Here is a 23,600-nt window from a genome sequence, read left to right on the forward strand (position 1 = left end):
TTGATTTATACCGAAAACAGCTCATGCCTAAAACGGTTGGTTGCCAGTTGGCGGCACCCAATTAATTCTGCTAAAGATGGAGGTTATTAAACCTGGCCAGCAGTGGTATTGTAAGGTGCTGGAAGCCCCACTATTAAAAAATATAATAGTTTTCTTGATCGTGCAAAAAGTTGAAAAAACCCGTTTCTAACAGATAAACAACTTTGTATCAACAAGTTTCAGGATACCTGCACCAGAATGAGGTCTTGTGTGCGTTGTTGCGGCGAGGTGCTTTCACGTCGTGCGTTTCAAGAGCTTCTATTCATCACAGATCTCGGGTTTCCAACAAAAAACACCACGCTTGGCCGATTCCTATTTTTTCCCTCGCCTAAGCCGGAGACCTTTTACGCCAAACAGCGAATGTTTTGCCAGTCAGTTGCTTTGAAACTTCCGTGCAGAACGTTACAGGGAAAATGACAAATCAGGTAAGAGCTTGGTTCAGCGCTTTGCTTTGGCCTTTTTGTTTTGATTTTCTAAGCAATCTGCAAGCTACAGCCTTGTGATTATATGCGTCATAACTTATGACTTTCAAATGTGTCGCATTTTTAATGAAAAAATTGTGTAACTTTTAGGAAAGGGGTCTGCTGAATTTGCAATCTACAAAGTTCGTAATTCACCATCGTTTTGTTAAGTGCGACAAACTTATCTATACATAATTTCAACGTTTATCATAACAATACGTAAGTAACTTGACAAGCATGATTGATTATGGCCACGTAAGACAAAAAACCCGATATGCGATAAAGACTTGAAAAGTTTTGTGGAAATCAGAATAGATTTCATGCAAATTTTAACGCGGACTCTTGACAAATTCAGGGAGACGAAAATCAGGACCGTGGCAATTGGGACCGAAAGGCCGACTATCTCCTGTCCTGCATCGGGTATGCCGTTGGGTTGGGGAACGTATGGCGGTTCCCGTATCTTGCATTCGAAAACGGCGGAGGTAATTCGTGGTTAAGAGAACTGTAGATTAAGTGGTGGTCGTTCGTTAACTTTTCTGCTTTACCTGACTTTTATGTGTAAGCGGGCCAGTGCTTTTTCCGTCGGACAACAATGAACTTTTAAACACAGCACTGTGCAGCCCAATGCTAAGGAATTAAACCTAGCGCATGTTCGGTCAGATAACAATAACCTGATAACTTTTAAATACAACACGCCTCCGCATTTTGACAAAAAAAAAATTGATTGCATTTTGGCGGTTCTTTGTTTTGTTCTAACTTACTATAAATTCGTATGTCACATTAATACCTATGTAAATACACTGGGAGATTCCTCATATAGGAATTTGCATTGTGCTTCTAGCATTGTTACCAATATCGTTTCGCGAAATCACAGTCTGTTTCGTAATTGCAAATTTTGTTCCGGGTTCAACATTCTGAACAAAGTTGTTCGCAAAATTTTGTAAGACGGAACGAAAAAATATTACAAAAGCTATAAAATTATGAGTTAAAGATTGTTTCCCAGATTTGTTGTCTTTAATTTTCCAGGAGCTTTTCTGATTCCGTACGTCATCATGTTGGCCTTTGCTGGCCTGCCCATCTTCTTTATGGAAGTTTCCTTGGGACAGTTTTCCAGTTTGGGTCCGACAGCTGTCTGGAAATTTAGCCCGATATTCAAAGGTGAGTGGGTTGCGAATCTGTTCTACCAACTGGGAACTGTTCGTAGTGTGATCAAATTTAAATTTGCTGTATGGTTTAATTTTATGTGCCGGTACATTTTCGTGTTCTTCGAAACAAACCGTTTTATTTAAAAGCAAATTCTCAAAAACGTTAGTGCGAAACAGTGTGTAGTATATGCCAATAAAAATAGAATTTAAATTGTCCGTAAAGACTTCTAATAATGAGGAAAGGTCTATTTTAGCAAATAACGAGGCCAGACTTTAACTCTAGTAATTTCGTATTAGACAGGTAATGGTCTAACGATTAGCCAGGTAATGGTCTAACGATTAGGGTGTGGCAATGTTAAACGTCGCTCGCAGTAGAACCTGTTTTTTTTACTCCTGCAAAGAAATGTACGAGTTTAATCTAATTATTTTTTCTGTCAAATCTTTACAAAATTAATTTATAAACAGCACTAGATTAAAAGATCCGTCTAAATTAGAATATGACCTATGGCTAGAATCAGGCCTAATCAACACTTCACCATGCCCTTTCCCTACAGTTTTAGGAGTTATTTAGGCCTCATTCCGATGAATATAGGACTTATTCCGACAGGGTTATGTGTTATTCGGGCAATCAATTTGTTATTTTGTCGTGAATGTTACAGTGTATTAGACATTATTCTGTCGTTGGTTTTATTACCATGGTTTTATAGATTTTCTGCTTAAGGTTGCTTTTAGGTCCTACTATGTGTTCCACATTGTTTGCAGGTGTCGGCACGTGTAGGGTGGTTCTTTAGTATTTTTTTTAAATAATTATTATCCCAAAGGCAAACTATTTGCAGAACAATACAATTCCAGTCTCCCAATGTATACCACTTTTTGTCAGTTCGGACTTTAATTGTTTGCAGGTGTCGGCGCGTGTATGGTGGTTCTTAGCGCTATGGTGGGAATCTACTACAACGTGATCATAGCCTACACAGTCTTCTACTTTTTCTCGTCACTTACGTCGATGCTGCCCTGGGAGAGCTGCGACAACTGGTGGAACGACCCGAATACATGCAGCACAACATTCAGTAAGGAGTAGCTCGAAAGTTGAAAGTCTTCTCGATTACTCTATCGCCAACTAAAATCGGATTTTGCTTGCTTCTATATAATGCTATTCTGTTGTTTGAATTGTGGCAATTTTTAAAAGTGTCTTAGGTCTTTTGCTTGTGGGGCGTATCAAGAAAATTAAAAAAAGGGGTGGCGGTCCCGATTTTTCAACTTAGGGATTTTCCGTTTGACGTTCTTGAATAATGACGTCATAATAATATTAGTTTTATTTCGTGCTGTTCTGTTTACCCCGATACCTGCAGCACAACATTCAGTAAGTATACTGTTTCGAAATGTGAAATTTAAACGATTACTCTAACGGCAACAAAAAGCGGATTTTGTTTGGTTTTGTTAGTGCTACTTTGTTTCTTTTTATTTTGTGCTTTTTTGTTTGTCCCGATACCTACAGCACCACATTTAAACAGGAGTAAAGTTAAAAAGTCTAAAACGTCTGACCGATTACTGCATCCTATAAAAAGTTAGAATTCCTTCGCGTGGATCACATTTGAACAAGCCCGAAAACAAACTTTGCATTGATTCAGTTGTTGTAACTTGTTGCAATAAAGTTGCTAAATATCACCTGATGTTTTACGTTTAAGGTCATATATATTGAAATACCTTCATAAACTCTTCTCGGCCGGTAAACAAGGGTACTCAATTGCTAGTCGAGTTTTCGCTCATCGCTTGTCACACCATTTGTAAAATATAGTATTCAATTCTAACCAATTGTAAAGTATTTTTGATCAGAAAAACAACGCTTAAAATCACATTGATACCCACAGAGCCAGTGTGTACAGCGAATTTTACTGGAATCGACACTACAGCAGCCAACAGTTACATTAACACGGCCGGGAACACTTTCGTGGGAAATGGTCCTGTTTACACAAAGGGTAAGGGCTTGCAAAAGCTTTACTGTAATTGGCCTAAGATTAGATTAAGTTGCCTAAATTTAAAACATTTCAAAACCCAGCATAAAAATAACATGTATTCTGTTAATAATGTAACGTGTAAGGTAGAGAATGGATGTACTTTGCCCAGTACATTTATAATATAGATTAATGTAGCAACAAAAGCTATATTATAGCAGTTTAATGAACTAACATCATATTATAAAATAAATACCATCCTTTTAAAAGTGCAACCAAAACTCTTCTTGTACTCAACAAATTAAACCTTACAGCCAATCCTTATATATTCAATGTTACCGCAAAGACATTCTACCCTTGTTACCGTAATCTTAGATTGATTAGGTTTAATCAAACGTTTTTAAGTGACATTTCGTGTGAAATCGAATCAATTTTAAACAGCGTAATTTCACCAAAATATAGTTTCGCAAGTGGACGCGGAGGAAGTTGCCAAATTGATTTCTCAGAACCGGAGCATGTTCGGTTGTGGAAGTTTCTCGAAGGAAAGAGGAACCAGCCCAAGCGAGGAATATTGGAAGTAAGAATTTTCCCAGTCGGCAGCAAATAAACGCTCTAAGAGTTGCTGGTTTGGTTGTTAAGTCTCCTGCAAACCATGACATAATCTTTTTCCTTCGAATTGAGAAATTTTTCTTCCGGGAAATTTTGGTAAACTATCACTTTGTGACTACCTTTTCGGGCAATCTTCTTCAGGGCAATTTTACTGCAACTATTGGGGGGGGAATATGTATACCAGACAAATAACAACAATGGTCCACGTTTTAAAAACGAGACGCGAAATACGAGATAAACACCCGATAATAATCGGACAATGCGAATTGTTATTTTTCCTTTATTTTTTGTCTGGTATATATATTCTGAAAAATATTTCCCGAATAGGCTAGGTGGTTGAAACGTTGGTACTTTAATAAAATGTTTTCTGGAAGAACAATTTTACAATTGAAACCATGCCTGGCAGCAGCAGTATATTCATTAATTATTAAAACGCACAAAAATATCTTCGAAAACAACAAAAAGTGACCAAAATAAATATATAGAACAAGGCATTTTTGTTTAAGCTGTGTAAAACCACAATCCTTGTTGGCGTCTAAATTCGTATTGGCACCACGAAAATATATCTTGTAACTTTGATAACTTTAGCCTATTTGTTCTTAATATTAGAAGCCTACAAACCCGAATTTTCAGAACTGAATTTTTGTACAATTAATCACGCAGAATTGTCTTGATAAACTAATGGGTTATCAGCCAAGGAAAATATTATTTGTAGAGAAGATGCAGTAGCATGCTTCGCAGCATAGAACTTAATGTACCCACGCGTGTCTTTTTCGGGGGTTAAGGTCTCGTTTATGACCCACGAAATGAAAACTGTTCGCCATCCCTGGTCTAGACTCTATAGACAGCATTTTGTTAAGACTGGCAGTTTTTGATTTTGAACAGACGCGGTGGCTTTAAAGTCAGGCTTCAACATGACCTATGCTTATCTACAAATGTAAACAGTCTAGTTTGCCCCTTCTGATTTAGTCCACGATCAGCTTGAATATGCAAGGCACGTTTTTTTTAAAAGGAAATCCAAGCTTTGTGCCTAATTAGCCGGAACCTACATGGGCGCCCGCTGTGCGACATTCTTTAAACAGCAGGACTCTGGCGATATTGCTGTATTGGTCAACAAAAGGTTGGCACTCGAAAGGCAGGCTGGGCTGGAACTTTTAAAATTGTATTTCACCATCCTGTACTTTTTTTCTGTCTGGTCAAGACAGTTGACAGGTGTCAGAATAACCGATTTTTTAACACCAAAGGTTTGTAAAATATTTAATAACTCTAAAAGGGGGTTTTAACAGACACAATTTATTTTTTAACTTCATCAAACACGTGGTTTACACAAAACATGTATTTTACACATCTACTCTTCACACAGTTTATTCTACAGAACGAAAGTCGCAATGAAGCTTAATAAATAAATAAAATGTTGACTTTTAATGACATTAAATAAGATATAAAATATTTTAAAATTATATTCTTTAAAAGCGAACTTTATCCACTTTTCTAATAATCCTGAAATTGTCAACGCTATTTACACTTCTTTTTAACTCAGGTATATGTAATGTAACGTGTTTTGTTCAGCAAATACGCGCTCAACCTGGCGAGTGACATTTATCCCGAAAGCAACGGCAACGTGAACACCCATTTAGCGCTCAGCTTGTTGGTTGCCTGGATTGTCGTCTTCTACAGTTTAATTCGCGGAATCAAGTCGTCTGGAAAAGTAGGTTAAATGTGCCGAAGATTGTTTTGAGTGATTTTCACTATTTAAGAAATGACATTTTTTTAAAGTAAAGATGGATTCGACCCATCTTTAAATTAAATTAGATTTAACTTTAATATTGAAGATTAGGAATAATGAGGCTATTTACACAGGAGAAGCCTTATATTATTTACTTTTTTGTCCTTTATTTAAAATAAAACATTTGAAGGATAACTTCATTAAATCAAAAGTAGAAAAACATGGTATTTTTTGCAGCTTTCAACAACGAAATTTTACAGCTTTCCAGAACAAAGCTTAGTGTATTAACACAAAGACTGTAACGTGTTATCACGGTTAAACAAGTTATTTTAAAATGACTTGTCCAAGTCAATTCATTTGCAAAAATGGCAATTCAATTTTTTTTTTATTCAATAAAGTTGATAAACTTAGCGAATCCTGAGCGATATTTTAACCGGCCAAAAAAACTAACATACATCGAGCAATTTATTTACAAACAAAATTCTTAAAAAATAAGCAAATTTTAAGTCATCACTCAAGTCTAAGTAAAGTCATTTCTCTTCTTGACCAAGGTCGAGTTAAGTAATTCGGCCTAAATGCAACACTAATAGTAACTATTTTCTATTGTTAAAGTCTTAAGAATATTTGCTGCCATTTGAAGTCATTGTCGTCATATATTTACGTGTAAAGACGAGGATATATCTTCATATTTACACATTCGGTTTGCCATTAAAACTAATAGTGACTGAATTCAAGTCATTGGTTAAGTTGACCGCGTGGTACCCCAAAGATACAACTTTTGTAAACTTCAAGGTGGTTTACTTCACTGCCCTCTTCCCCTACGCTGTGCTTTTCATTCTTCTCATCCGAGGAGCGACACTAGAGGGCGCATACGACGGTGTTCAGTATTACATCGGATCCCAATCAAACCTGGAGAAACTGGCCGATGCAGAGGTAGAGTAACCACAGTTTTTTTTTTTTTTTGAGTGTTAGGGTAACTCAGGGGTGGTGTGGTTAACAATCTAAAGTAACCACAGTCATTTTTTATTTTAACTTTTAATTTATCTTTTAAATTTTGCCTATTTAAAATAATTTTTATATTTATTATCTTATATATAGATTTAATTTAATACTATATATTGATGTTGTTTTAATTTTGCTTTATATCAAATTTATTCTATGTTTGTTTTTTTATTTTCACCCGTTTTATAAACATTACAGCCACAATTTTGTTCATATTTTTTCGTGCAGATCTTGATTACTTTTTTTTTCTAGGACCATGACTTGGGAGCTAAAGCACAGGGGTTTTATGAAGTAGATTACTTTTCCATTTTAATAAAACCAATGTCGGTATTTGCAGAGCTCATGCTCTATTAAACACGTTCCAATTGAACCGAAAGTGAATTTTACTAAAACAGCGCATAGCGAAAATATAAGCTAAGGTCTACAAAACATACTGCCAAGTGTTAAAATTTAATAAAAAAATACCACTGTTCAAAAGAAAAAATTCAGCACCACGCTGTTAACAAATGATTCCCTTGCATTGTTGTCGCACAAAAGTTCCACAAAAAGAGGCTTTTATCGAACGGTCGTCGCCAAAACTCGCCCAGATTTTCCCCAAATCCCAGCACAATAGCGTAGAAGATAAGGGGAAAGCACAATTCCTGTTCTGCTTGGTGAATGATTCCCACAGAGCGTGCTGTGACGTTCAACGTGCCGCCAGCCCTTTCGCCTTACACAAACAATTCGTCCACAATCCACAAAAACGCCTTCGTAGCGCAGACACACTATAGAAAACCCTAAGGTCAACTTACCGTAGAGCTGCCTGAAAAACTAAAAACGACGGAAACCAGAACGCGTTAAGCTGCAGCGTTTGCTAGTCTAAAAGGGTTTATGGTTAAAAAGTCATTTTACCTATTTTTTTTTCTAAACCTAATAAGTTGGTAAACGTGCACGTTTTTTTAGTGTAGCCAAATATTATTCGCTGCCCAAAGTTTGTTTATATTGGTTGATCAAGTTTAATATATGAGTGTAGCTTGTTCATTGTTCATCGAGAGACGTGCTTAACGTGCACCTTTATATGGGGCTTGGTTTCCCCTCAAAGGAATAACATCACGTTTCGTTTTACTGCTCAATTTTCCGCGAATTGAATTCCAAAGCGCTTTAAAGGTCAATCAATCAATTGTCCTAAAACATGATTTGCTGCTACTATCAACCTGCTGATGTTTTTGAGTCATCCATATCGAGCTTGATAAATCATAAGCCAAACGATCTGTCTTCAACGAATAATTATTTCGCACCAGAGGCGCCCGCAGAAAATTTTATTAATATTTTTACATAATTTAACTTCAGTAACCATGATATTAAAATGTAGATACCAGTTTATAACAGTAGAAATTACTATACAAATCAATATTATTTCATAACCTTCATAAGTACTACATATTGCACTTATGAACAATAATAATAATCGCATTTTGATTCCAGGGTGGCCTTGCCCCTCCGTGGGGGCGCCCATATCTCGCACAACCAATAATCCTTATGTAGTTAAAAAAACAGCGAACAATACTTCGCACTATTGACGGCCATGCAGCTTTTGTTGAGTCCATGTCAGTCTGTTGACTCCATGTCAGCAATGCTCCATAGTCATGGATACAATTTGTAAGGAATTAGAAGTTAACTAAACGTCCCAGACCACGGTTGGATAAACATTCTAGTATGCGGGCAGTAACCTTGCCTCTACGTGACGTTTGTTTGCTGTATTTGTTTAAAAAGTAAAGATGAATTCAAACTTTTAAAATGAAAATGGGTTTAACTTTAATATTGAGGATTAGGAATAATGAGACTATTTACATAGGAGAAGACCTACATTGATCAGTTTTCTATCCGTTATTTGAAATGAACAATTTTGAAGGATAATGTCATGATATTAAATGTAGAAAAAGAAAACATTGTCTTTTTTGCAGCTTTCCATAGCAAAGCATAGTAAGTTAACAGAAAGACTGTAACGTGTTTTCAGGGTTGTAAACAAGTTATTTTAAAATTATTTAAGTCTAAGCCAAGTCATTCCAAAAATGGCAATTAATGTTTTTATTTAAGCGATATTTTAAATGTCAAACAATAAAAACGTAACGTATAAAGAGAAAACTGTATCACAAGCAAAAAATCTTAAAAAAATAAGCAAAGTTCAGCATAACTCAATTAAAGCACTCAAATCTTAGTCAAGTTATTCTTCTTCTCGACTTAGGTCAAGTCCTAAAACTAGCACCATCAAAAATAAAGTTGCAATTAAGTGAGGCGTTTCACCAACATAGGGGTATACGCTAAATAAAAGTCGTACAATACAGAGTGTAAAAGGAAATGACACAGAGTCACTTCACTTAGTTTATATTGATCGTCTACGTGACGTTTGTTTGCCTTATTTGTTTAGTACGAAGTTGATTGCAACGTAAAACCTGGAAAACTGTTATCTTGCTGTGCTTTTTACCCAGATGACATATATAGCAATACTAACATTACATACTGGGTAGCTTTACAAATGCGTAAAATCTGCGAGACAATTTCTTAACCTTTAAAAAAAACACTTACACTATCACTCACAGCTGGGCATGTTTTGCTACGTTGAGTGAAACACACCTGTATTCGAGATCCCTTCTGTTTACATGGCCCGCCAAGACATCTTTTGTTTCTCATTCGGCCCGCTGTCAAAATTGATTGCCCACCCTGCCTCAGCCTCAAGCCCATAGCTCAAGTGTTTATCAGCATTTTATGGCTAGCGGCACCCCTCAGGAATAATAAATAGATTGCGGCATCCCAAAATTTTTTACGTAGGTAATTCACTAAAATTTCACAATAAACGGAACTGGAACAAAAGCAACTGTTGGATTTATTCCACTCTAATCTTACACAAAAACTTGTAAGAGTTGAGCAAAAATCAGATTCTTAAAGATTCCGAAATATGTCGCGGCACCCTTGAGGATTAGAAATGTCACAACTGGGTGCTGCGTCACCACGATTGAGAACCACTGCCCTAGCGCAATATGCCCCTTGTTTCGAAGTTAGCGGTTGTAACATTGGCCTTCAAAACAAACCGGCGAAACACCCTTGTACTCGGAATACGAGAAATTGATTGCACAGGCAAAAATCGCTCGTTCATTCAAACTCAATGTATTTTCTTGTTGGATTCTGTGTAAGGATCAATTTGTTTCTCTGTTAATTCTTTGATGTTGTTTTGTTCGAATACATCTTTTTGGAACAATTTCTTTAACTTCTTAGGCTTATAACTGAGTATTTGCTTATCCTGATGAAAGTATCTTGTACAGGACGTCGAAATGCTAATTGTCAAATAATAAAACTGCTGGATGAGCAATACTCGGTTATAACTTATGCATAACATCAATAGCTTATTTCTTAGGCTTATGTTCTTGTTCCAAATCTTGCAATAAAAATTTGTCCAGGTTTGGAAGGCGGCCGCCACACAAATCTTTTTTTCCTTGAGCGCGGCCTGGGGTGGGTTGATCGCTCTCTCCTCCTACAACAAGTTCAACAACAACTGCTTCTACGACGCTCTCATCGTGTGTTCGGTGAACTGCTGCACGTCACTTTTCGCCGGCTTCGCCATCTTCACGGTGGTTGGACACATGGCTTTCCGCCTCGGCAAGTCCGTGAACGAAGTGGTCGACTCTGGTGAGTGAATGGCGCGATAATGAAATTCGAGCTCCCGGTTTTAGGGTGACTTAACTCTGTTATGGTTAGGCCAGGGGTTCTTAAAATTTTCTTACTGCGGACCCCTAAATGTTTTTTGCTTTACGTGGACCACGGTAGACAAGAGGATTTAAAAAAAATGACGACATATATTGACGTTAAAATACAAATAGACTTCATAAATCTATTGATTTCGGTCCAAAAAATGTGAAAGTGAAATCGAATCTAAACGCAGTCAGTGCAAACCCGTTGTGTTTTTAATTAAACTGTTTTCTTTGAAAAATTGTTACTTCTTAAATACACACTATATTTCAATTTGGCCTTCATGAACCCCCTAAAACTATTTCACGGACCCCCAAGAGTTCCATGGATCCCACTTTAAGAACCCCTGGGAAAGGTTCTATACTACTTGTTTTTGAAACGGACAGAAGTGAGTGTTTAGGCTACGTGACGAAAGCAGACGGCGGCGTCAGAGCGTCTCTGTTTTACTACTGGTCTTTCATGTCGAATAGCATTGCATTAAAGCGGCCTGTTGCTTTTCGATATACCTGTTCACTTTAATAGACTATACATATTTAAATCGGGCTTGGGATGCACAAATCCAGTTAGATTTTTTACCATTTTTTGTTATCACGGCCTCCTATGAACAAAGCTCGATTTGTCGTCTTTTTCGTTTCAAAAAGGTAAAACATAACTTTAACATATTACTCCATGAATTTTACGATGTTTTAAATTCTTTAGTTGACTTTAAATGCGTCTGAGGCCCGAATACAATAGTCGGGTTAACAGTTTTCTTGTTTCTGTTAAAACAATACCAAAATAGTTTCAGTTCACGGCGCTGTGTATAACGCACGAGCAGGCTTGCTGAACCAAAATACGTGCTAATGACACGCATTTGAGTTTTCAAGTTTCCCTATTTAAGTGGTTCCTAAACTTTGTTCACCGCGGTCCCCTAAAGATTTTTTTTGGCGAAAGTTTTAGAGATGGCGTTATAAATATACGTCACAAAACAAATGAACTTTAGAAACCTGCTGTTTCGTGGACAAAATATGAAAGTGAAAGGGTGTCTAAATACATTCAGTGCAAAATTGTTTTATTTTTAGCTGAACTCTTTTCTTTGAAAATTTAATTACCTTTTAAATATACACCAATCTTTCAATAAAGGCTTTCCTGGATCCCTTAAAACGAGTTCACGTATCCCCAAGACCCCAGTTTGTGAACCCTTGCTCTATTTATTCTCCCAGGCTTCGGATTTTGATTACTTCCTAAATATACAATAATCTTTCAATTAGGCTTCCATTGAACCCCTAAAACGATTCCACGTACCCCCAAGAGCCCAGTTTACGAACCTGTGCTCTATTTAATCTTCCAGGCTTCGGACTGGCCTTCGTCGCCTACCCTGAGGCGATTGCTCAGCTGCCAGTTTCGCCGATCTGGGCCATCCTTTTCTTCCTTATGCTTTTCACCCTGGGCCTGGACAGCCAGTTCACCATCCTGGAAACAGTGAGCACGGCAATTATCGACGCCTATCCGCGGCAGCTGAGATCGAGGAGGTGGCAACTTATGCTCTTCTTGTCCGTGATTATGTTCCTGCTTGGACTGGTCTGTGTCACCAACGTAAGTGGTCACTAATACCAGTGTTGTAATGACTTGATGCAATGACTTGGCTTAAGTCACTGTTTTTTAAGTTTCTTGACTTGACTTAAGACACTGTTTACAAATTACTTGACTTGACTTAAGTCACACTTTCAAAATAATTTGACTTGACACAAGTCTTTCAGGCAAGATGACTTGTCTTGACTTATGTCTTTCGGACATATAACTTGACTTGACTCAAGTATTTTAGACAAAATGAACTGACTTGTCTTGCCTGACTTCATTAGGACAAATGACTTGACTTGCCTTAAGTCTTTTGAACAAACGACCTGAATATAAATGGTTGAAATAAATGTTTTCATTTCTTTTTTTTTAAATTTGGTTATATATCTTGGTTCTTAAGTTATTTTACAAATCACTTGACTGGGACTTAAGTCATTTAAAAATAACACTCGATGTCATATCGAATGCGAACCGTACTTAATGCCAATTGGAAATTATGCCCAGGAGAAAAAATGTTTTAGTACAGGATTTTAAACGTGCAGCAAATCTCATAAGTTGTTTAAGTACTGACTTTCTATGCTTGAAAAGGTAGACAAACAAAAAATATTACGATTAGATTATTTATCCTACGTTACATGTCCAACAAAAATGTGTTAAGCGTGTTTTTCTATTTTCCTCAACAAGTGCCACACACTATGCACATTACACAATCTAGCCTATCAGAAATCATTTTTACTATCGCTCACTTATACTGTCGTTGTTTTTCAACATTGCTGTTCCCAATAAATTGAAACAATCTATTTTCTACAGACGGGCATTTACTGGGTGAACCTGATTGATCATTACGCAGCTGGTTGGGGTCTTTTGCTGGTCGCAGTGTTTGAGCTCATTGGCGTGTGCTACATCTACGGAGGAAACCGCTTCATCGAAGACATCGAAATGATGATTGGCAAAAAGAGCTGGCTTTTCTGGCTGTACTGGAGGGCCTGTTGGTTCTTTATCTCACCACTGCTCTTACTGGTTAGTCTCGAATACAGTTTTACAATGACTTACATCAGTGACTTGACTTAAGTGCACTTAAGTCACTGTTTTCAGATGACTTAATTGACTTAGTCTTTTGGACAAAATGACTTGATTTTGACTCAAGTCTTTCGGGCAAATGACTTAAATTGACTTAAGTCTTCTAGACAAAAATTGGGTTGAAATTAGGTGTTTTTATTAAACAATTTTTCGTAAAAATTTGGTTGATTATACTAATATTTGGACATTTAACTGGGACTTGTCTCGTTATTTTATGAACTAAATTTATTTTACATATGACTTGACGTAGACCTAAGGTATTTTACAAATGACTTGACAGGGACTTAAGTCATTTGAAAATGACTTCTTTTTAAAATAAATTTAAAAAAGGTAAAAAATATATAATAATATTAGCCTAATATGCTATATTACGGAGGATCTTTCTTGCACGCAAAAGGTGACTTTTTCAAATTGCGCAGATGTAAGCCGTTAAATTAAAATTCAACTCATGCACAATGTGTGCATTTTTAGTACGAATAGTTTAACCAACTTGGGCGTCGCCCGTGTTTGAAAGCGGGAGGGTAAATCTGTCTTGCACGCGTTCCTGCGTCTCGTCATGCTTCGTTAACTTCGAACAATCCTTTGCTAAACGTTACGCTTGGAAAATTACACGCATGGACGGGTGACGCAATGAGTCACCTAAGAAATGGTCAATCTTTTCGGGGCATAATGGTTGGAGGCTGCAGTAAAGGCGTAATAAGAATGTGAAAGCCCATACAAAGGTATAGGTAACATTTTGAAGGTTTAGAATACCTCATTATGATGTTGAAAATGAATAAATGTTCGAAACGTTCAAAATAATACCTACTTAAACCTCTGTATGGGCTTCGGTCAACCTTATGTTACGAAAAGTGTGTTTCCTTGTAGAAGTAATAATTTATTTCCTGTTCATTACGTAAAATGTTTTTTCCACACAATCAAGATTAAACCATTGCTGTCGATCGTGTTTTTTTTTTTCTTTATTTAATTAAGTAAGGTAATATTTAATTCTTAGACGTTATATTCATTGTATATATATAAGGCGCTGGTCTAGAATCCTACCACTTTAAACAATTATATAGCAACGCACATACGTGAGTTAGGGTGCGGGTTAGCGTTTGGGTGTGGGTGGGTGAAATATTATTATATATTTTTTTTAATAATAATGCCTAACCCACTCAAAACCCAAACACTAACCCGCACCCTAACCCAAACAATATACATTGCGGTAGGATTCTAAACCAGCGCCATATATAACAGCATTGTTAGCATATCTCTAATTCATGAAGGGTGAATATGGCTGTCGATGCAATTTCTCAACTTCAATCATGTAACTTTCTTCCAGGCGGTCCTAGTTTGGTCGTTGGTCACCTTTTCAAGTCCAACCTACGGCGACTACACCTACCCCGAATTTGCCAACATTCTCGGCTGGCTAATGATCGCATTTGCTGTCATCTTTATACCACTCTTCGCCATATGGGCAATAGTCAAAAACAAAGGAAACATTTTCAAGGTAATACCCTGAATATACAGTTACTGATTGCCCTTAGTTAATCCATAAAATAAGACTTAACAGTGTTAGTACGACTCATGATTACACGGAGTACTTTCTGAACTTAACGATTTTCTATGAAAAACCAATTATTTTTTAATAATGTTGATAGGCCTATTCTTGGTTTAACACCCATTTTATTTTTAACCGACTCCGCAGCCCTGGATTGTCCATTAACCGGCATGACGCAAAATTATTTTCATAAAAATATGCCTATTCGTGAACGACCTAACTTGATTTAATTAAAATAAATTTAAAAACTCCAGGCGAGCTCACCGTCTGCTGATTGGGGACCCTACTTAAAACAGCACCGCGGTACAAGATATGCCAACATGTCAGAACCGGTAGAAGCCCTGCAGATTATGAAGGAAAGGGCTGACCAAGCTAAGGGATCCATAAATTCAGGCTTTGATGCTGATAAAGAGATGCAAACGAAAATGTAACTTGCTGTTGCCAGCAGCTATACGTCCAGGCGCCCAATTGGTCAGTATGTAAATCTTCCTCAATATCTATGTGTAGTTCATGCTTTTCTGGGTGCCCTGCCCCTTTACATTGTAAATTGCCTTAAGTTACTACTTGCAAAACTGCAAGTACAATTCTTGTTCGCAAAATTGGATGCTTTGTTACTGATGTTTCCCCTCCTGTAATTAATGAAGTGTTATTGCGTTAACAATTATAAAATTGTGTAGCTCGTATCATGCGTATCATGCCTTTTTAATGCTTTTTTGGCAAATAATTTATTTGGTTTTTTGACTTTCCCAAAAACAATAAAACTGAAATGTTGTAAAAGACCCAGGGTTCGTAAACTTTTTAACGCGGGTTTCAATTTATTTTTTATTGTTGACCCTCCTTTGTGGCCTAGCATGAAAATTGGACACACTTCAATAAAATTAACTGCCCTGATACTTTCTTTAATCGTTTATAGAAATTCGAAAGCATATTAATTGTTTTACATTAGCATCAACTGTTCTCAAACTTATAAGCTTACCAAATTTTATTATCTTTCGCCTTACCATGCTTTTAAAAATCGAATTTTAATCGCAATATACTAATTATTTGCTCAATTGTTTACAGTATTGCTTATTGTTTACAGTATTGCTTATTGTTTACACAGTATACGTTGTAAATTATTTTGATGGCTGTATGATGCTTTGGCTTCAATGTCCTTGAAAAATGGCGAAACTCGTTACTGTATTTATGATCTAATACGATTAACAAAAGATGTTTTTAAAATCAAAAATGTTTGGTTTATTTAAAGATGGTTATTCCTTCATCTGATAGAGAACAGTGTTGCTGTGGTTAAGTTTTCATGAAAGAGGAAACCATTGTTGTTTAGCCTTTCAGGCGATTATAAGCTTTAACGCAGTGTTACCAAACCTTTTTTAAACTAGTGCCCCCTTTAGCCCCATATTATTCCATATCGCAACATACTTGCGTTCAGCCCACCCTTAAAAAATGAGAAAAACACCCAAAACGCCTCTTGTAACTCGCCAACGCGCACAAGGTGGCGGTACGCCCACGTTAGGAACCTCTGCTTTACCGGAATAACAAATTTAGGCAACTCCAGTCACTATTTGTTTTAAAATTAGAAACGAAATAAGGATAAGGATGACCTAAATTGATGATGGGTTTAATTGCACTATTTACAGTTGACACAAAAGAATACAGGTCAGCAGAAAAAAGTGGGTCGAGCTAACTCTTTTTGTCCGTATAGGACTTTAGGCTACAATTAATTACCACAAACCCGATGTCCCATGCGAGTTTGTGCTTAATTACAACTGATAAAAGAAAATCTAACAAGCAACTCGACCTGCCAACTAAGGCAACGTTATGCTGGTTTTAAATAATACTTTTTAGGCAAAAATAATAATCAAGGTGATATATAAAATATATAACAGGAATATAAATCGGCCGATAGAGTAACCATAAGACAGAGATAAAGAGTTGCTACAGTTTTTCTTGTTCAAGGCTCCATTCAACTTTCATCGGTAGCTTCTTGTTTGTTTCATCCAGGGCGGCGGAGTCGGTTAAAAACAACCCGAGTCCGACTCTGGCCAAAAAAATACACCCGAGTCCGACTCCCGAGTCCCGAGTCCGACTCCGGCCAAAAGATTTTGTCGAGTCCCGAGTCCAGCTTTGACTTTACAGCCTGTATTTTACCCATTTACGCAACTAAATTAAGGTGGAATTTCTGCAATCCACTCATATTGGTGTCATTATTGATCAACCCGCTTTACATGGTTAAAAATATTTCAACATTTGCTATTAGGCTACACTTTTACAACATTTTACCGCCTTAACAGTTTTAAAATTTGATACTGCGCAGGCGCACGTCGGACTCGGGTAGTTTTACACGGTCTTACTCGAGTCCCGAGTCCGACTCCGGCAAAACAAACCGACTACGTCGAGTTCCGAGTCCCGAGTCCGACTCCGACTCCGCAGCCCTGGTTTCATCAGTGAGAGACTTGGCCATAGACGAGTAGCCTACATAGGGATCTGTAGTAGCCGGTCCAGCCAATGAACCACTGGTCCCCAACCAGGGCGCCGCGGCAGTCCAGAGTGTCATTTTTAACGCTCAAGTGTGCCATAAGGTATTACAAATTCTTTAAGATACCTTTTTTACTTTATTGGTAAACTTCTTGATACATTTTCTTTCTGTCATTTTATTGACGCTATATTTTAGCTTACTAGGCGCAACAAGTTGTCTCATCCGTTCTACTTTGATGTGTTTTGGGGCAAAGCTGCGGAGTCGGTTAAAAATAACCCGAGTGCGATCCCGGCAAAAAATGTAACTCCGGCTAAATGCGAGATTTGGCCGAGGCCCGTGTCTGGCTTCGACTCTACAGCCTGCATTTCAACCATTCCCGTAACTAAGTAAAAAGGTGGATACTAATCAATCCACCCATAGTGCTGCGATATGATACATCCACAATACATTTGGTAAATATTACACCATATGCTTTTTACACTTTTACAATCTACTGTTTCCTGCCTTATCAATTTCGAAATTTGGTACTGCGCATGCGCAAGTCGGGTTCGGGCAATCTTACGTGGTCTTACTGGAGTCCCGAGTCCGACTCCAGCAAACCAAACCGACTCCGTCGAGTCCCGAGTCCGATGCCGTCGTTTGGGTGCTGCAACAATCGGTACAGTAGTCCGTCCTCGCAAATGTGGTTACTTTTTCCCCTTTAACCCCTACGCTCAGTGCTTCCCTTAACTTAACGATTCTCGCGTTTTCTGTCTGTACCTTGAGCTTTTCGGTGTTATGTATTTTATGGAAACGAATTTGGACAACATTTGCTTCTTGCCATAATAGACCAGGGTCTTCCGCTCCTCTAGCGCCCTGAATGTTTCCGACTGATGTAAAGTATCGGGTAGACATAGAGCTCCTATACCTCGCTGTCCAAAATAGTGTATTGACCTTTATCTTTGCCACCTCGGCAGAAACGACAGAGCTGTTGGCCAGCTTGAAGAGGCCTGGCCTGTCAATAATTTGGCTATCTCGAATTTGTCAGCATTGGGTCTGTTTTTGTAGAAAACGTAACATATATGGATTTGTAAATGCTTAATAAACAAATTTTTCTTTTCGCATGTTTGCTGACTTTTATTGTATTGGGCGCGTACAATATATATTATATACTTTTGGAGTGTACGAACTGTCGCCAGAGCTTAAGGTAAATTTAGGGAGTTTTGTCGTAAATTGTACGGTCAAATTGACGTACTTTTTTACGGAAAACATCAGTAAAATGATCAGTTTGACCTGTTAATTCAGCTGAGTAAAATATGAATATTACGGTAAAATGCGCTGCAAAAAACGCTAGGTTTCCTTAATACTGCTACCAGTGCGTTTTACTGTAAATGTTAACATTATGGTATAGCGGTTTTTATACTTTAAATAAATGTTACTAATTATTTAATTTCAACTTACGCATGGGTTCGTCTAAATGGCTGCCAGTGCTTTTCACTGTACCTTTTTTTTTAACATTGTGGCACAGGTTTTTTTCACGCTTTAAATGTATGTAGCTAATATTTTCAATTTCAACTGGACTCTGTACATCAAGCAGCTTCATCTCACTAAAAATATCACATTCCGTATTCTCTTCTGTATATTTGGTTAATAAAATAAGCAATTAGGGCAAACTCATGAAAAATCATATATCATCGGGGAAATTACAAGCTAAGTTTTGCGAGAGAGTAACACACACACTTAGCTTTTCATATTTGGGTAGTGTTTTCGTGGCATACAAACAGACACACACACACACAATTATGATTTGTGCCACAGCATGATATAAGTGCATTTGCCCGAATTGAAATAGCAGCAAGTAACTCCTTTTAAAGTGAAAGAGTCTTTAAAAGTGTAACTTAACTGTAACAGTCAGGTTGTCGTAAAAATTTTGAAAGCGTCGGACAGTGACACAAAATAAGTGTTTTATCGCGATTTTTTTTAATGCGCTGCAAAGGGTTTCTTAAAGTTGACGACAAAAGCGAAATTGTATACCGAGCGGTGCGAAAAGAACATGATTCGAGCTTAAGTTAAGACTGCATTGGCATTTAAAAAGATAGTTGTACAATGTTTATATTAAACAAGGATCTGACCCAAAACGTAGGCTTTGGTACTTTGTCAAAGCACAAAAAAAAACAGATTTATATTAATCGATAGTGCGATTACAAAAAATATTTATATTGTCATTTTGTCTCTTTCGTAGAAGAATCTGACTATAAAGGAGTGTTTAGGAGACGTAATTCAATTGTTTCCAAAAAAGCACGAAACCGTATCCAAATCAAATCATTACGCGGAGGGAATAAAACAGATAGCGGTATAATATCTATTTCGGTTTGTTACGTACAAGATAGAGGTTCTGTGCCGCCAAGAGTAAGAACTCTAGCGAGACGAGAAGGTCTTCCCGGAGGCTGTCTTCCTTTCCTTGGCCTTGTCCTCTGGCTTGGCACGATTGAGCACTTTGAGGAAGTCGCTGGTCTTGGCGCGCATGCGCTGGTGCATGTAGGCCTTGCTGCACTTGATGTGGTAGTGCAAGTAGTTGCGGAACATGTGGATCAGGTTGATAGTGTTGTCGCGCGCGGCGGCGGTCATGTGCCGTGGGAAGAGCACGAAGGTGATGTAGCCGATATTTTCTCCAGTTGCCACGTCCTGGCCTTGTAGCTCCAGTGGTGCTTCCTTGTGGGTGTATAGGACCTGCGTTGACACGAGAAAAGCATTATGTAATGGGTGGGCAACTTTTTCTAGTCGCGGGCCCAAACCCCGGCCGTTATATGTCAGGTGTGTAGACTTAACGCATCTTATAATGACACCAACGTCAGTTCATCAGGGATAAAACTAGGGTATTTTGCAATATATACTCGATGAAGGAACAAGATTAACGCAAAGCACAAAAAAATACTTGCTTTTTCGCCCGAGCAACCTGGAAAACAATACGTTGGATGTCACAATTTTTATAATATTGCTTTCCAAGCTAAGACCATTATTTGGTTATCAGAATAGACAGCCATACTTTATCTTCCAGATAAGTATTGGATATCCCATTTTCAGGGGTTCCCAACCTTTTTATGGTGTCGCAGCACTTGGACGCTCTGTAGTGTCAATTTTTTTTATGTAAACAAAACCACATAAACAAAATATAAAGCTGTGAATCCAGGGTTTTGTAAAAATACGGAAGCTACTCGCTTACCACCTGAAAAACCCACTAGTGATACGTACAAAGAGAAGACTTTTGTTGGGTTATATTAAAAAATAAACAGCTTCTCAAGTGCCACAAACTTACTTGTGGAGCCGTCTGGTTACGCCGACGTCCCTCCTTAAACTCCTGCATAAACACCTTGCCAAAAGTAACATCCGATTCATCCCGGAATACCGTGCTGAAAATTACTGTAACACGGTCCTTCTTTGCCTCCACATACATGGTTTCGTCATCGCGATAATTAATAACTGCACGCTTCCCCACTTCGCCTGAAAATTATTGATAAAAATTTCTATTTTTTGCAAGACTAAAGAATTGCATTAGTATATTTAAGCTTGGCTTGCATTGTGTATCATGTGTTTTTCTCACAGATATATTATATTAAAATAAATGTATACAAATGTACAATTAGGAACTAAACATCCCGATTACTATTTTCTATTTTAGTTCCAACAACAGCTTTTGTAGCCTATTTCTGTTTTAAGCAAACAATATTAGAGAGTTTGTGTATTAAAATGTTTGGAAAATTGACAATTGCCAACACATCTCCCTGGGCCTAGGCAGAAGTTTAAAGATGTGATAGTGGTAAATGAGATCAGCAAATGATTTTATCAATATATTTTGATTGCATTTCAGTCTACATATACAGAACAACTTTGGTGTAGAATGCCTACCCAAAACGCTACAACCGTTCACATTTTGCGTAACGAATTATTGGCAGAATAAACCAAAATGCTTTTTGGTAGGATATGCATACTATGTATTGTTTTGACATGAATCTTTCAAAGTCTGATTGTAATTTAGTACCTCTCTGTATATACATATTTATTATTTCCTTTTTTTTTTTTTGGGGGGGGGGGGGGGGGAACTTAGCCTTTTTATGCAGAGATATCAGGTGTAAGGCATAATATTTTCAGTCCAGGGTTTATACCAGGGGTGGGCAATATGCTGCTCTCCGGCATGTTTTTGTGGCTCTTCTAGTTGAATCGTAATATTTCAAAAAAATCTAAAGGTTACCAAGAATACAAAAATGTTTCTCTCTTTTTCTTTTCTTTATTTTAGGCCAGCATTTCGTTTATGGCGTCACACTAGACATAGAGGCCTAAGAGTTAGTTAACAATAAAAGACTGATATTAATAAATATTGTGCGTATTATTTTGCCGTTATTATTGTGTTGAATATTACCGTTTTGTTATATTACAATTCTGTTGGTATTGCGACTGGCCTTGCATTATTAACCATTTTCGTATTGAAATAATTTTGAGGCTCTTTGGTGCTTATATTTTCTGCAAATGGCTCTTCCATTGAATACATTTGCCCACCCCTGGTTTATCCCATTGTTTTCGACCCCATATAAAAATGCAAAAGACTGTCAATAATGGTATAAAACAGTGTTTCTTAATTGCCGATATGTGCATTACAACTTTTTGACATTTATATTTTATTTGGCTACGCAAACTGGCTTTTTGCCAACTTTAGCCATGTAAAAGCAACAAATTTAGCGCTCCGCATAAATTCCGCTTCTTAGTGTGTTAAGCCCATTTCCTTCATTCTGTTTAGCATGCAAGCGTGATCAGTAGTTCGTGCCATCCTAGCTCTAAATTAAAATTTTGCAACTTACAAGGACACAACTTCCTTTGCTGTATTCCTATGCTGCTTCACAGTTATGGAGAATAAAATAATTATACCAATCATAATGTTGGCAAAATACAAGCCCTGACAAAAATGTGGTGGGATTTTCTGCGAAAGCTGTTTAAGTGTTTGATCCAATCAGCATAAGCAAAGTTTACAGGAAAGTTTTTGTTGGCATTCTTAGAAGATATTTATACATAAAATATAGAAATGTATTTGAGATTTTGCCCACGCACCAGGAAAAGTTAGCTTACTTGTGGTGCCTCACAAGGATTATGATAAAATCAGTATTTCTAAAATGTTCAATTTCATATCACCATTTAAAAGCTATCTAGAAACACTGTATTATAATACTATATTCCTTTGGAGCAGGTTGGAACTATGGATTTTGCACGGGGGAGACGATGTTGCAGCTTAAAATTGCGTTACTGTAATAACATTTCTGCCTGAATTTGCGCAGCCATATAACGTTAATGGTAAATTTTGCACGGCCGAAAATAGAGTACTATACTGAAAAATGCACGGCTACGATGGTGGCCGAGTGGGAAACTGTGCGGGGGATAAATCCTTACTTCCCAATCTTTGTAAAAGTGTTGTTTATAAATTAATAGCCTTATTGTTGTCTCAGTAAAGCATTGTGTCAAGATTCTGGTTACCAGTCCCGGAAAAAAAATTTGCATTTTAACCTTTCAACAAGTGTCAAAAGGTTAAGAACCACTAGACTATACCACTCTCCTTACATTAAAAGCAATCATACAACAGCTTACCTTTTTGCTGGGCATCAAAGTAGGTCTCAAAAACTGATGCAAAGCAGTTTCTTTTTAAGTGGCTGGCCTGCTCGACCATTGGTTTAAAATCCTGTGGAATGCTAGTCAAATCGTAAAGAAGAGTTGCACTAAAACCATCTTCAGAGTTGCTTTGCAGAAGGGATCCATAGACATTTTTTAGTTTATCCTCAGCGCCGTATTGAGCGAGATCTTTATAAAACTTCAGGCCAATGCTAAGGCGAAGCTTAGATTTATCGCCATCTGGGTTTGAAAAATGGTAGACCACACCGTCAAAGTCAGCTATTGTAACTTCGATGGAGTCCTGTTTCCCGCCGGAAACGGCAGTTTCGAACTTGTACGTCAAGGTATCGGCAATAATTCGATTTTCAGTCTCCAACAGAATCATTTTGATCGCCTTTTAGTTGGCACAAATCAGATTTGCAATCGAGCTTTTCCGGAAACAGCGCAGAGTCTGGGAGTGTCGGAAGAATAAATGTAAAATCGGATCAGAGCTAGATGCAAACGTCAAAAATCGGAGGAGCGCTAACTTTCTTTTTCGTAGTTAACATAATTTAAATAAGCACGTAGTATGAACAGTGTTTTAAAAAAAATACTTTACAATAAATTAAGTTCGGAGTAAGGCATTATTCAAAAATAAAAAAGTCCCACACAATGTT

General features: G+C 37.4%; 2 protein-coding genes across 2 annotated transcripts; one reads left to right on the forward strand and one right to left on the reverse strand.

Annotated features, from left to right (window-relative positions):
* The first annotated feature begins 404 nt into the window (after positions 1 to 404).
* LOC146135318 (sodium- and chloride-dependent neutral and basic amino acid transporter B(0+)-like) lies at positions 405 to 16,058 on the forward strand. The gene is made up of 13 exons (XM_083396027.1): positions 405 to 464; positions 856 to 982; positions 1,527 to 1,658; positions 2,548 to 2,712; positions 3,514 to 3,621; positions 4,060 to 4,174; positions 5,776 to 5,914; positions 6,725 to 6,865; positions 10,369 to 10,597; positions 11,988 to 12,232; positions 13,025 to 13,234; positions 14,619 to 14,786; positions 15,092 to 16,058. The coding sequence occupies exons 1-13, from the start codon at positions 453 to 455 to the stop codon at positions 15,266 to 15,268; spliced, it is 1,968 nt and encodes a 655-aa protein (XP_083252153.1). The 5' UTR covers positions 405 to 452; the 3' UTR covers positions 15,269 to 16,058.
* Positions 16,059 to 18,918: 2,860 nt separating this feature from the next.
* LOC146135319 (actin-related protein 2/3 complex subunit 2-like) lies at positions 18,919 to 23,398 on the reverse strand. Its single transcript, XM_083395082.1, has 3 exons — positions 22,924 to 23,398; positions 20,609 to 20,793; positions 18,919 to 20,022 (listed from the first exon to the last, which is right to left on the reverse strand). Exons 1-3 carry the CDS (start codon positions 23,327 to 23,329, stop codon positions 19,711 to 19,713), a joined length of 903 nt encoding a protein of 300 aa, XP_083251208.1. The 5' UTR covers positions 23,330 to 23,398; the 3' UTR covers positions 18,919 to 19,710.
* Positions 23,399 to 23,600: the final 202 nt, after the last annotated feature.

This window comes from Ascidiella aspersa, chromosome 8 (genome assembly GCF_963924565.1).
Source record: "Ascidiella aspersa chromosome 8, kaAscAspe10.2, whole genome shotgun sequence".
NCBI lineage: Eukaryota > Metazoa > Chordata > Ascidiacea > Phlebobranchia > Ascidiidae > Ascidiella > Ascidiella aspersa.